The 13,976-nt window shown below is 52.0% G+C and overlaps 2 protein-coding genes across 4 annotated transcripts; one reads left to right on the top strand and one right to left on the bottom strand.

Annotated features, from left to right (window-relative positions):
* The first annotated feature begins 9 nt into the window (after positions 1–9).
* GLOD5 (glyoxalase domain containing 5) lies at positions 10–12,359 on the top strand. 2 transcript variants are annotated; one of them, XM_085059998.1, is made up of 5 exons: positions 10–219; positions 1,352–1,511; positions 2,420–2,575; positions 2,762–2,871; positions 11,843–12,359. In XM_085059998.1, the coding sequence occupies exons 2-5, from the start codon at positions 1,371–1,373 to the stop codon at positions 11,961–11,963; spliced, it is 528 nt and encodes a 175-aa protein (XP_084916124.1). In that variant the 5' UTR covers positions 10–219; positions 1,352–1,370; the 3' UTR covers positions 11,964–12,359. The 2 variants fall into 2 exon arrangements, with proteins under 2 accessions (XP_084916124.1, XP_084916125.1); XM_085059999.1 differs by lacking the exon at positions 11,843–12,359 and adding an exon at positions 3,735–3,895 and having other exon boundaries at positions 19–219.
* On the bottom strand, positions 6,630–13,842 carry LOC146437240 (cis-aconitate decarboxylase-like). 2 transcript variants are annotated; one of them, XM_085059997.1, is made up of 6 exons: positions 13,714–13,842; positions 13,115–13,169; positions 10,563–10,750; positions 10,369–10,461; positions 9,509–9,714; positions 6,630–8,730 (listed from the first exon to the last, which is right to left on the bottom strand). In XM_085059997.1, the coding sequence occupies exons 1-6, from the start codon at positions 13,732–13,734 to the stop codon at positions 7,812–7,814; spliced, it is 1,482 nt and encodes a 493-aa protein (XP_084916123.1). In that variant the 5' UTR covers positions 13,735–13,842; the 3' UTR covers positions 6,630–7,811. The 2 variants fall into 2 exon arrangements, with proteins under 2 accessions (XP_084916123.1, XP_084916122.1); XM_085059996.1 differs by lacking the exons at positions 13,115–13,169; positions 13,714–13,842 and having other exon boundaries at positions 10,563–11,000.
* Between the last annotated feature and the right edge of the window lie 134 nt (positions 13,843–13,976).

Raw genomic sequence — 13,976 nt, 5'->3', positions numbered from 1 at the left:
TTTCCTTGTAAAGGGAAAAATCCAGACTATTTTTCTGGGTTTTTCAAGCAGTTGGCCTTTGGGCCAAGGTCCACCTCAGCAGGGAGCAATGTTTCGAGCTCCTGTTTCCAATCTCATTATTCCCTCCCTTTCTCCCATGACGTGGCTGCTCCCAGCAGGAAGAGCACAGACCTAGGGAACCATCTGGCGCTGCCTCCCCAGCTCTCCGTCCCTCTGGAGGTAACAGGAATTTTGCAGCTCCGTTTTCTTTCTGTTGGCTCCCCTGGGAGGGGAGGGCAGGAGGTGGGAGCTGCAGGCTGGGACAGGAAGGTGCTGCAATTTGGGAGCACCCAGGAGGATGCATGGGGGGAAGGGATTTGCAGGGGGATTGAGGCAGGTTGCTCCGAGGTTGTGGAGCAGCAAACACCAGCAAGGAGGGGCAGGAGCTTCCTCTGGGTCTGTTGATGGCTCCTCCATAACTGGAGCAGTCACTGGGCACAGTCATGGAATGGGATAATGGGGTAATGGGATAATGGGGTAATGGGGTAATGGGATAATGGGATCTTGCTCCAAAGGGCTCCTCTGGCTGCAGGGAGTGGCAGTGAATCTGCAGCTGGTTTCATACTGACCCTGCTCCTGTGTCACTGGGGCTGTGGGACCTCTCCTCACCAGTCACTTCCCATGAGGAGCCAAGGAATCATTTAGGTTGGAAAAGCCCTCTGAAATCATTGAGTCCAGCCATTCCCCCAGCGCTGCCAGGGCCACACTAACCCATGTCCCTAAAGCCACGTGCAGTGCCAGAGGATCCAAACCCAACCTAAACCACCAGGAACCTCTGAGCCCAGGCTGGTGAGTCCCCACACCCCGGGGCTGTGTCCCTCTGAGCCCCTGGCCTCACCCTCTGCCTGGTGGTGACACCTGGCAGCTTGAAGGCAAATGCCAAGAAATGTCCCCAGATGTTTCCTGCTGCTCTGCCAGGTCCCAGTTTGTCTCCACTCTCTGGCTTGGCTCCACATGGATGTGTCCCCACCTGGAAGGATCCCAGAGGGGCTGGAGGAAGGATCACACTCATGGTCCCATCCCTGGTGTACATGGGGGTTGGGAGCTCAGCATTTAGGTGACATCAGCCCTCAGCGAGGTCACCCAGCTGGTCCCCCACATGTGGCCCCAGCCAGGGGCTCTGACAGCCTCAGGTGCCAGCAGAGCCAACCGGAATCTGAGGCTCTTGCAGGGAGGAGGATTTATTGCTTCTGTACTTGTGCCACCTGCAGGACAAAGGAAAACCTGGGAGATCCCTGCTCAGCTCTCAGCTCCCTGGAACATTTCCCATTTCCCTGTGTAGCTGGATGCTCCTAACTTTCCTGTTCTCCAGTTTTCCCAGCCCTGGGAGCATGGCCTGGAAGGAGAAGGGCACAAGCCCACCCTCGTGTCTCATCCAGCGCCTGGACCACCTTGTGCTGACTGTGAAGAGCATTGAGGACACTGTGGCCTTTTATTCCAAGGTCCTGGGCATGGAGGTGGTGACTTTCAAGGTACCATGGGGCACAGGCTTGGTTGGGGTCTAGAGAGCCTGGAACTGTGCTTCTGGGCCCTGTGGATCTTTGATTTTCTGGGAATGGCGTGGGGATGGCAGGAGAAGCATAAGCTGCAGCCCATCAAGCTCTGGGTTTCAGGACAGTCAGGCTAAGTCAGAGCTAAGTCCAAACTACTCTGAAAGGAGTCAAAGTGACAAAACCCCCCCAAAAATTCTCTAAGAAACAATTTCTAGGGCTGAAGGAGGAGAACCCTCCAACACACATATCCTCTAAAGACATCTAACAGGCTGTTGTTTTGATATTTCTATTGGCAAAGGGAGGAAAAGTCGGTTAATATTTAATATTCCAACTCATCTCCTGCCCAAACTTTGAGCCCTTTTGCCTGTTTTGGATGAACACAGCACCTTTTTAATTTCTAAGCTCTTCCTTCTCCCATGCTCCACCAAGTCTCTTCAAAGCAGGCTCACAACTCTGATCTTCAGGTGGTCACTGTCCTGCATTTCCATGGGGACTCAGCTGCCACAGGAGCCTGCAGGAACCTCCCTGAGATCCTGCAGAGAGCTGAAAAACCTCCTTTCTCCCCCCTTCCCCTCTCCTCAGCCTTGTCCCCACTGCAGTGCCAGCCTGGCCATTGGTTATGAGGCTGGATGGAGAGTCCCTGAAAACTGGCATTCCCTTTGGGAATACTGCATGTGGCTGTAGGAGTTCCCTGGCTCACTCCACATCTCCAGCAATATCATGGGAGCCTTGAGTGATCAGTTTTCAGGTTGTCCCAGCAAAGCCCTGAGCTAGCTGGACTCCATCAGGAATGCCAGGACTGCTCAGGCGAGAGGGTGCTGAAGGTTTCCAGCCCAGGAAGTCTCCCTTTCTCCCTGCCAAGTCTTTGCCTTTTCCTTTGGGAACAGGGAAATCGCAAAGCTTTACGTTTTGGCCACCAGAAGTTCAACCTGCACGAGGCTGGGCAGGAGTTTGAGCCCAAGGCTCGGCGGCCAGCGCCCGGCTCTGCGGATTTCTGCCTGATCACAGCCGTGCCCCTGGAGAAGCTGCTGGAGCACCTGGAGGTAAGGCAGGCACAGAGTGTCCCCAGGGCAGTGTCACCCCAGGAGGCATCAATCCAGAGCCTCCAAATGACACCTTCCTGGGGAACATCAGGGTTGTCTCATCCAGCAGCTCATGTTTTCAAGGCTGGGGGAGGAGGGCATGATGATGCCATGACCATCAACCCCCTGCTCCCCTGTGTCCTCCAGGCCTGTGGGGTGGCCATTGAAGAAGGTCCTGTGGCCAGAACTGGTGCTCTGGGTCCAATAACCTCCATCTACTTCCGAGACCCCGACGAGAACCTGGTTGAGGTTTCCAGGTACTGCACAGCTGTGGCTGCAGATGCCAAAGGGGAGCCCTGACTGCAGCCCATCCTGTGCCTGTGTCCCAGCAGGAGGATCCTCTCAAGATGCAGAGGCCAGGTTTGGCTGGCCCCTTTACAGGTCCTAGCTTTAATTTTTAAACCTAGGACAAGCCTCAAATCCCAGTCATAAAGTGGAGTTGCAAGCACATTGGGAGTTTTCCCGAGGCAGCCTGCTCAGCTCTCATCCCTGGGAGTGAATCCTACTTTTGTACATCTCCATTAATAGAGACTTCATGGCCTCCTGGGAAGATCTGTCGTGCTGCTGCTGCACTGCAATTATTTTCCTTAATTTCTGATATCCCTTTTGCTGCAGTGGAAGTCCTCATTCCTACACTGCCCACATGTCATTCCTCTCCTCTTCAGAGTCACTTGTCCACAGTTGGAGATTTCTGTCTCCCTTCCTCTCATCCTCCTGCTCCTTGTCTCAGGCTGCCTGGTGCTGGTGGCTCTCCCACCAAACCTGAGGTTTAAATCCAGCTGTGACTGTCAAAACACCCTTCTTGCCTGGGATTTGGGCATTTGGCCTCAGAGTGTGACACTCAAACACTCCTGAAACTGAAGCTCCAAGTCTCATCCTCAGCTCTGCATCAATAATTGAGAGGTTTCTGGACCCCAGGATTGGAAAGAGCAGGGATGAGGTGCCTACATGGAGGGCAGAGTGCCAGAGGTCTGGAAGTTCCCCTGGATTTATGCAGGGCTGAGGATGGTCTGACACAGAAAAGTCTGACTCTGAAGGCTCCCGGTTGCTTGTGGGACTGTGCTTGGTTTTCTTCTTTCCTTAGTTATTCAAAAAAAGCAGTTCCACTGTTATTTTCAAGGATAAAACAAGGAAGAAGGATGTGGGGTTTCTAAAGGAGAGCAGTTCCCAGGCTGGCCACACTGAGGCATCGTTATCCTCACGGGAACAGTGCTGGAAAGGAGGGAGGACCTTCCGACCTCTGCAGTCCAAATCCTCTATAAAATTGAAACAAACTCTGAATTGTACTCATTTCTTTCTTGCTGGAATTTCGTGGGAAATCCAAAATTCTTCATAGTCAGTGAAGAATGAGCAATATTCAGTGCTTTGGATGATCAGAAGCTTGTGCCAGTGGAGACGAGCTGCCTTCCATTGACTTGTTTCTGGGAACTAGAGACAGGAATGCCGCGGGCATCTCCTCACCTTCACCTTGTGAATGGAGATCCGGGAAGGGATCCCAGGGAGGGATGTCAGAGAGACACCCCCGGGAACGGAGGAGTCCCCTCGGCCCCGGCGGCTGCCGAGCATCCAGCGGCTGCTCTCCAGGGTGCTGATGTGGCCTCTCGGGGGTCCCGCCCACGGGAGAGGGTCGGTGCCCACGGAAGAGAATCAGAGCTCACGGGAGAGGGGTCAAAGCCCACGGGAGAGGGTCAATCTCCACAGGAGAGGGTTGGTGTCCATGGAAGAGGGTCAATGGCCATGAAAAAGGGTCAATGCCCGTGGGAGAAGGTCAGTGCCAATGGGAGAAATTGATCCCCAATGGAGAGTTAAAGTTCCAACACTCAAAATATCAGATGGATGTGAAATCCCAGCCAGCAGAGATTCGATAAATAATTGAACAATAGAAACTGGAGAAGTTTTCTGGGAGAGGGTCAATGGCCATGGAAGAGGGTCAATACCCACAGGAGAGGATCAGTGTCCATGGGAGAGGGTTAAAGCCTGTGGGAGAGATTCAATGCCCACGGGAGAGAATCAATGCCCATGGGAGAGAGTTGATGTCCAGAGGAGAGGACCAAAGCCCAGGGGTGGGTCCTGCCTCAGGAGAGGGTTGGTGCCCACAGGAGAGTTCTGGTGGCATCCTACACACACCAACCCTGTCCCAGATCTTCCACCCTATCTACCTCCCAGGAGCTCTCCCTGCCCAAACACAAGGAGGAGCCCTAAGCTTTAGTGTGGGATTGTAGAACTATTGAATGCTTTGGGCTGGAAGGCACCTTGGGCCATTTAGTTCAACCCCCTGCCAGGGACACCTCCCACTCCCCCAGGCTGCTCCAAGCCCTGTCCAGCCTGGCCTTGGACACTTCCAGGGATCCAGGGGCAGCCACAGCTTCTTGTAGTTATTGACTGATCCACTGCAGTGACCTTGCAGTCACTGAGTTCACTCCCATAAATATGTTTGTGGAGAAATATTCCCATTCCTTAATTTAAAATGCCGTTTATCTTGAAACAGCAGCAGGAAGGACAATGGTTCTTTTCTTATTTGGCCTGAGAAGAGCAGTTGGGGACTTTGGAAGCACCATCATTGAGCACCCTCCGTGTCACACAGGCTCCTCTGGGATTTTCACAGCCCACTTATCTTCTGGCGTCTTTTAAGCTCTCCCCTCCCTTGCCAGGGGTTGGGACTTCTCATTTGTCAGAGATTTGCAACCTTTGCCCTTTGAAACTGGCAATAAGGAGTGAGATGTTTTCCTGGGGTGGGATACTGGAAGCCTTTTCAGAGTCCAACACTTTCAGAGGACATTCCATGAGTGAAAAAAATCTCAGGCATGGTCTTAGCTCCTGGATATTCTGGAAAAACTACTTTCTGCTTCAACTTATCACTCTCCACAACTCCTGCCAGGAGTTGACAGCCAGGGCAGTCGGGCTGTGCTCCCAGGGAACAGGGACAGGAGGAGAGGGAACAGCCTCAGGCTGGGCCAGGGGAAGTCCAGGTTAGACATCAGGAGGAATTTCTCCATGGAAAGGGTGCTCGGGCCTTGGCAGGGGCTGCCCAGGGAGGTTTGCACTCCCCATCCCTGGAGGCATCCAAGGAAGGCCTCCATGTGGCACTCGGAACTCTGGGCTGGGGACAAGGTGGGCATCAGGCAGAGGTTGGACTAGATGATCCTGGAGGTCTTTTTCAATCTCAAAAATCGTGGGATTCCATGAACCATGAGGGGCTTAATAAAAGGGAACTGGACCCTACCAGCCTTCCTGTCCCTTCCCTTGATAATTTTACACATTGGGTGCTGAAAGAAGTCAGGATTGCCTCCAATGGGAAGAGACATGGATGAGGTTTAGAAAGTTTTCTGGACCTCAGGGGCAAAATGTAGCCTGAAACCAAAGTGGAAAGTTTATTTTTTATGCTCCAGCACCAACAGGCAAAGGGTGGTTAGTTCCCTCCTCTCCTGCACAGCTTCACTGCTTCCCAGCAGCCTTGAAGCAGGGAGCAGGAGGCATGGGAATGGGAACACTGGGACAGATGCTGGGACACTGGAAGTGATAATCCCCCAGGAGCTTTTATTCCCTCCACTGGAGTCCATCTCGGTTCTGTCTCATACACTGATCCCTTTAAATGCTGAGCTTCTGGCTGGCCTGGAGGGCACTGACTCCATGGATTTCCCATTCACTGGAGTGTGAGACATGGAATGACACATTTGGGGATCTCACACCTGACCTGAACCACGGGAAACTCAAAACTCATCATGGAAACTTAGCAAGGATTTGGAATGTGTTGTTAACGGAGGAACTTCTCTTGGAGTGATGGTGTTGGAGCACAGGAGGCTTTGCTAGCTGACAGTTGTTGTCTCCAGGAAAAACGACCTGTGGGCCTCAATGTTCTCCCCTGGAGAAACCATTGGCCTCAGGCCAGCATTCCAGCTGTCCCTGTGCCTACCTCTGCTGGGCTCCCCATCTATTGGAAAAACCCCTGTATTCTGGTCATTCCAATTAAAACTGATGGTTTACATAATGCAGCATTAAATCTTTACAGAGAAAATGAATTGAATCCAGTTCTTTATTCAGAAAGAATCATTGTAAATATTGGACAGTGGGAGAGAGAGTGGATTAACAGGTGGGAAAACAGTTTTCTTCTGGATGGTTCATTCCCTGCACAAACCATGACCAGCAAGAGAAAAGGAGCTTCCTTCTTGTCTGCTCCCATCTCATCTCATCTCTCCTGAACCCTCCCTCCTGCAGCAGATTCCACACTTTTATCATGACCATATTGGACAGGAGCCCTTTGGATCAGCAATCCCTGTGTTAAACGTGGAGGAACGTTGCACAGTTCTCCATCTCTCCACTCAGGAAGGATGCAGGAGAAGGAGCCCTTCAGGGAATGACTGCTCTGGAGAATCGATTTCATCCCAGCTGGAAAGATGAGTTAAGAACCAAGTCTCAATGAGCTTCCCTTCCTCTCAAGGAAGGGAAACCAGAGTTTCCCAATGGGAGTCACAGTGTGTGTACCCAAGTCACCTCCTGCACATGCCCACGGGCCACCTGGTGAGCCAGCTCTGCACAGGTGCCTGGAAAAGCTGGGAAAGCCAGAAGGGAGGGGCAGGGATCACCTCTCGGGGTGTAGGACCGATACAGGATTCCTCAAACCATCCTTTGTACACAGAGAAGTGGCACACACTTCCCAAGGGCTGGAGAAATGGGAGGCTTTTACTGGAAAGGAAAATAATCCCTCTCTGCTGCAGAGTTCTGCAGGCAGGGCTGTTTCCAGCAATGATGGATTTTCCCTGTGGCCAGCGGGACTGCCTGACCATGGTCCCAAAAGTGCCCAGAGGAGCACTATGAAAAGCACAGGCTCTGCAGCTGACATTCCTGCTCTTCCCAGACTCGGCAGTCAGGCATTCTGCCCAGAAAAAACTTGGAATCCAGCTGTAAGAAATGCATAGGCACAGTTCCTTCTGGAGAACTGGGTGATACCCCAGGATTCTCAGAGATTTCCATGGGAATTTTTTCATATTTGTGGTGGCCTTTCAGCTCCTCAGCCAGCATCAACCAGGAATAGAAGTTAACCCAGACACACTTCCTGCCTCGTGGGTTCCTTTGGAATTACCTACTGGAAGGGGTGGGAACTTTCCCATCCTTGGGAATCAATAGGAAAGCACCAATGAAGAAAGGAATCAGAGTTTCCCCAGGACAAGCCCCTCACCAAGCCCCCCGTGCTGTCCCCTCACAGGCTGCAGGCCAGCTGGGAGCTGTCTGACAGGTCCTCCAGGTTGTCCACCAGAGTGATGATGGTTTCTATTTTTTCCTCTGGAAGCACATGAGAGGCATTGGATCGAAACTTCTTCAGGAGCGACTCTTTGCTCAGGGGCTTCCTCCAGTGCCCATAGAAAGTGTCACACTTGCCCGTCAGGACGTCCCCGCTGTGCAGGAGCAGGGCCACCTCCCCGTACATCTTGTCAAAGTTGGCCACATTGTCTTCAGGGTGCTCCACCACCACCTTGTCCAGCAGCTCCCTGAGCTCCTGCCGCTGGATGCTGCTCTCAGAGAAAGAGCCCAAGCCCACCTCGCCATCCAGCAGGGCAGTGCAGGCGTTGAACTGGAAGGAGTGCCTGGCCTGGTGCTCCGAGCTGGGGAAGGGCCGGTTGATGTACTTGGACACCGGGATCTTCAGCACGATGGTGCGGATCAGAGAGGGGGAGAAGGACCCCGCGTAGTTGATGAAGAGATTCCGGACAGACAAGGCAGCGTCCACCACCCAGTGCATCCCCAGGTGGGCTGGGAATCGCTTGAAGGCAATATCCTGCTTTTCCAGGAGGAACTCGTGGTGCTCGCCGGGTGTGGACAGCGGTTTGGGCTGGTAGATGCTGTAGAAGGCACTGAACCCGGAGCAGCCGGGGATGTCATCCAGGATCAAGGGGTTGGCCTCCATCCCTCGGGCCGCCAGCAGAGCCGCTTCCAAGCCCAGGCGGGCAGCATTCCCCACGTGCAGCGGCTTGGCCTGGGTGGCAGCGTTGGCCATGGGCGCTCCGGCGAGGGACGCGGCGATGCCCAGGGTGTGGCCACACTGCGCCGAGCTGAGGGACAGCAGCTTGGCCGTGGCTGCGGCACTGCCCAGGGTGCCAACCACCGAGGGAGGGTGGAACCTGCGGGGGCACGGCGGGAATGTTCAGCCCTAGCTGCCTGGCACAGGGAACACCAAAGCACCCCTCCCATGCAAAATTAATGGAAAATGAGTGGCCCATCAGCCAGTGGAACTGCCTCATGGCTCTGGTGGGGGTGGGATTCACCTGACTCAAAATTTAACCGTAAATTTTAACCAATAAATTAACTCGAAAATTAGAGTTTAATTAGAGTTTAGTTTAACTCTAAATGTAGAGTTAATTAACACAAATTGACTCTAAAAACAGAGCTTCTACTTGAAACCTCCTCAGAGACACCATGGTGAGCTCAGAACCTCCAGAAAGCAATTTGAACTTTCTCCAGGAGGTGCCATCGCTTATGTCCACACAGCCAAACTTTCTATCCCTTTGACAAATAATTCAGCCTCAAACACGCCCAAGGGGACAGTTCCTGGTTGATTCCATGGCTTGGATCACACCAGGGCACTGCTGGTGGCAGCAGCTGGCACGGTGGCCTTGCCCACCACCAAACTCCGCTGGGCTCTGGGATCCTGCCCTGGCTGGGTCAGGGATGGCACTGCACACTCCCTGGGAGTCCTTCTGAGGCTTATTTTTGAGGCAAAATCCCTGGAAATCACCAAATAAATATGTGGTGCTATCACCCCTGGTATTTGGCTCTCGAGGCCTGATCCTGGGGTAAAGCTAAATTAAACTGGACAGAGACTGGGCTTAACCTAAACTAACATTTAAAAACCCAGACTCGCCAACCCTCTTCCTCCTCGGTGAAGAAAAGGAGCTTTACCTTTTGGGAATGTCATGAGCCTCAGTGGAGAAGTGCATGAGCCTTCCCTGTACTTCCAGGCCCACGTTGAATGCCAGCAGGAAATCCAGGCCGTTGGGTTTGGTGTTTGGAGGGAACATCTGGGAAGCTGCCAGGAGAGCCGGCAGGACAGCCCCGGAGGGGTGGGTGGCAGGGTGCCAGGTGTCATCGAAATCCATGGAATGGGTCTGCCAGAGAAACGGGGATAAGGACATTCTGGTAGGCTGGAATGAGGGAATGAGGGCTCTTTGCTGATATTCCCGAGGAAATTCTGCCACTGCATCCACCCCATGTCCCCACGGGGCTGTTTGGCTCCTCTAAAAGCCATGACACTGGAGAGAAGCTCCTGACTTTTGTCCCACATCACCCTCCCAGTGACCAGTCTGCTTCCTGGAATGCTGATTCCTGGCGCCACACGGCACAGATTGCCCTGGGAGAGCCGGGAGCACTTATTGCCCTGGAAGAGCTGTGAGCACAGAATCCCATGGGAGAGCTGTGAGCAGAGTTCCCCCTTGGAAAAGTAGATGCACAGATCCCTCAGAAAGAGCCGGAAGCACAGATTCTCCTGGAGCAGCTGTGAGAACAGATTCCCCTAGGACAAGCTGGGAGCACAGATCCTCCTAGAAGTGCCAGGAGCGCAGATTCCCCGGGGATTCCCCTGGGAGAACAGGGAGCACAGATTCCCCTGGGAAAGCCGAGAGCACAGATCCCCCGGGGAAGATCCCGGGAGCACCGATCCCCGGGGAAGATCCGGGAGCACATGTTCCTCTGGAAGATCCGGGAGCACAGATCCCCCTTGGGAAAGCCGGGAGCACAGATCCCCGGGGAAGATCCAGCCTTACCGCGACGCCGTTGGTGAAGGCAGCCAGCGTCGGGGAGAGCTTCACTCCTGGCTTTCCATAGACAGAGCTCACGGCCCCGGAGGAATACATCTCCTGCGGGAAGGAGGGAATCAGGGGATGAGCCGGAGGGAGCGGGGCTGGTGCGGGACCGGCCCCGGTGGTGGCGCTGGTGGCGCTGGTGGCACTGTCCCTACCCGGCAGTAGCGCAGGGCGATGTCGAAGACTCGCGTGGTGCTGCCCACGAGCCCCACGCCGATGCTGTCCAGGATCATCCTCTTGCTGCGGTGCCGCACGGTGCGGGAAAGGTGCTCGGGCCGCGCCGCGCCGATGAACGAGGCGAAGCTGCCGGTCACGGTCTCCTCGGGAGCGCTCCGGGCCACCACTGTACGCCGAGACACAGGGAGGGGACAGCGACACGGTGAGCCCCGCGCTGGCACCCGCGGCTCCTCAGCCCCCGGGTGACCAGACTCGGGGAGCTGCACCTGCCTGAGCCAGGTGGGGCAGTTTTGGGAGCCCTGCACGAGCAGGGGGCTGGAATTCATCACTCACTGCTCCCTTCCTGCTCGGGATACTCTCTGATTCCATCTGCTCTCCTAGAAAATTCCATATTCCATAGATGCTCTGGGCACCTCCTGGGGTGGCTTCCAGAAGGTTCAGGTGAGGGAATTTCAGAGCTCAGCCCCATCCCCTCACCTTGGGTTTCCAACAATAATTTTCGGGAGGTGCCAATACAAATGATGTCCCTTTATCCAGAGGAATGGAAGAGCAGGAATGGGCCACATAAATCCAAATCTTCCATAATTTTTTGGAAAGCAGGACTAGACCTAAAGCCTGGATTTACCCAGAAGTTTGGTCCTTCAAAGCACTGAAGAGTCTTGACTCAGCCAACAAAGCTCTTAAGCCTTATGTACTCCAAAGGATGGTAATCCTTAAAAGTAAGCTAAAATTCTATGGAAAATACCCAATTTGTGTCTTACTGTATGTTTTAATTTCCCTAAAAAATCGCCTTGTTTAGATTACATATAGATCATTATAATATATCTTCATTTTTATATATAATTTTTCTATAATTCATATACCAGTCTATAATTTATAAAATTATTCTTAATTCCAGGATTAGAATATAGAATATAATTAATAAAGTTATATTTATAATTCATAGAATTAAAATTGTTGTGTTAAAATTTATACTATTAATTTGAGAGCTCACAGGAGAGCAGGAAAAACAAAATTCCATGTAGCAGGATGACAAATCCGTACATTTACTTGGATTTACTTGGGTGGATGTGGGGGCACACACACAGATGCAGATAAAAGATGAATTAATGGTCAAATTAAATGGATCACAGATAAAAAAAAAAAATACTTAGCTCTAAGAGGAAAGCTTATCCAGATCAGCAGGTACACAAGAGGCTTTATTTTGGGAACAGCAAACACGGCAATTAATGAAATGACCATTCCCTAATTTCCCTAGGCAGGATTCATCCCGAAATGTCACATCCAGTGACTCACGGAGCGCTGGCTCGTGTCTGGGCTCACCTCGAGCCCAGTCTGATCCTCCTGTAAACACAGCTGGGAATTCCATCACCGCCTGACTCACCGGGAGAACATTCCCCCTCCTGGGGAGCACATTCCTATAGGAATCCCGACACTCAGCACTTCGGGACCTGCTGCGACCCCAACCCCTCTGCGAGCATCCTGGGCTCCCCCCGCCGCCCTCCCGGAGCGGGAATGGTGATGTCAGCGCTTGGAGAGGCTGCAGGAAAATCTGCTCCAATCACCCAGCACCCTGAAGAGTTGGATTTGTTCCTTGCCGGCATCAAATGCTCTTTGTCACCTCAGGAGGCAGCGGGGTTTTTTAACCCTTCGGCTAAAAGCGTTCCATGACTCCAGGATTTTTCTCCTGGTATGGCACGACTTCATTAATTTTTTTTTTTTAAAAAATTAAAAACTCTGTCCCAGACCAAATAAATCCCTGTGGATTATTGTTATTTCTCTTGTCCTCAAGTGCTCGTTAAGCAACATTCCTTGCATTTATTGTATTATTAACTCATTTAAAAATAAACAGCTATAATAGGCTAAGTTTTAAAATAAGGTAATAAAACTTAAAATCAACTTGCTATAAACCAAGAACCCTTTTTAAAAGAAGTTAATGAATTTATAATAAACTTATAATAAACCAAGAACTGTTCAGGATCTTTAAAAAAGAACTTCATAACCATAATAGACCAAGAACACATTTGATAATCAGCTAATAGACAAACTTACACAAGTTAAGAGACAAAATAGACCAACTGTCTACGTAGCCAGATTGTGGTGAATTTATCCAAAGCTGGAGAGTGCTGGAGACATGGAGAGAAATCCATGAATCACTGCAGGCAATGCCCAGAGCAGGACCAGGTGTAATTAGGAAGCAGTGACAAGTGGAGTTAAGGATCTGAGCCATCCTTTCAACATCTTATATTGGTGGTCAAAGAATTTGGAAAGTCTGGTTCTAAACCAGTTAAAATTCTGGTTTAGCACAGGACTAACAATCCACATTTTTACTCTTTGCTGCTTTGCTCCTGGTCCTTTACCCCTGAGGGCACAAAGCACCCCAGGACCCCCAAATACTTGGAAGCTTTGCCTTCCAAGAATTTGAGGATTTCTCTCGGCATGCTCAGCCCAGCACCTTCTCCCACAACAATGCCATGATTATTTCAGGATGCCTGCTAGGAAAGGATGGGGAATGCTGAGAGATACAAACCATGGGCTGCAGTTTTGTGGACTTGCCGAGAGCTTGCCAAGAACTTCTGGGATTTCTAGAGGAGAGACACAGACAGGGAACTTGTCACCGGAGCTGCTGGAAGGTTTTTCAGAGCAGTTTTCCTCTCTTCGTGAGACACTCACAGATCAAACGAGCACGTAAAAGTAACGACATATTTAAAGGAGGGAAAAAATATTTTCCAAAGCTGCGTCCAGCAGGGATGCCAAGAACATCCAGGGAAATAAAGCTGCACAGTGGAAGGGGCAGCAGAGCCTCTCCAGCCCTGCAGCAAGCAGGACCAGCTCAGAGTGGGCATGAGGAGCAAAACCCACGGAGCACATCCCAACAACAACAACCCCCACATGGCACCATCCAGAGAGTGTCTGGGACACAGGAAAGGAGCAGGATGGCAAGAAAAGGTCAGTAGCTGAATGAAGTGACTGTGAAAACCATTGGAATTTGTTAATTTTGGGGCAGGTTCCCGTTCAATGCCACGCTCAGTTGGGCCAGTGGAGGAACCGCCCGGAAAGCGACAGTTCCTCTTTAAAGTGCAAAAGGCAAGCTCAGGGATGGGGAGGGTTTGCATGGAAGAGTTTTACCTGGAAGGTGGAGTAGACCATGCTGGTAGCTGCTTTTCCCAGTGCTTTTCCCGGCTCGGTGTGCTCGGCGCGAGGGATGGCAGAGGTGTGTGGCTGGAAGGTGCTCGGTGGCAGGGTTTATATCTGCGTCCAAAAGGCAATTTGCTTTCTGTTTTTGTGCAACTGAATTTCCAGGGGGATGACATCAGCCCCTGGGGAGTCAGAGGGTGGGGGGAATCCATGAGGAGGGGTGGTTTGTCCCTGCTGGACAGAAGGGAAACCCC

This window comes from Lichenostomus cassidix, chromosome 4A (assembly GCF_008360975.1).
Source record: "Lichenostomus cassidix isolate B80296 chromosome 4A, HeHo_3.0, whole genome shotgun sequence".
NCBI lineage: Eukaryota > Metazoa > Chordata > Aves > Passeriformes > Meliphagidae > Lichenostomus > Lichenostomus cassidix.
This window is presented reverse-complemented; position numbering and strand designations above follow the sequence as displayed.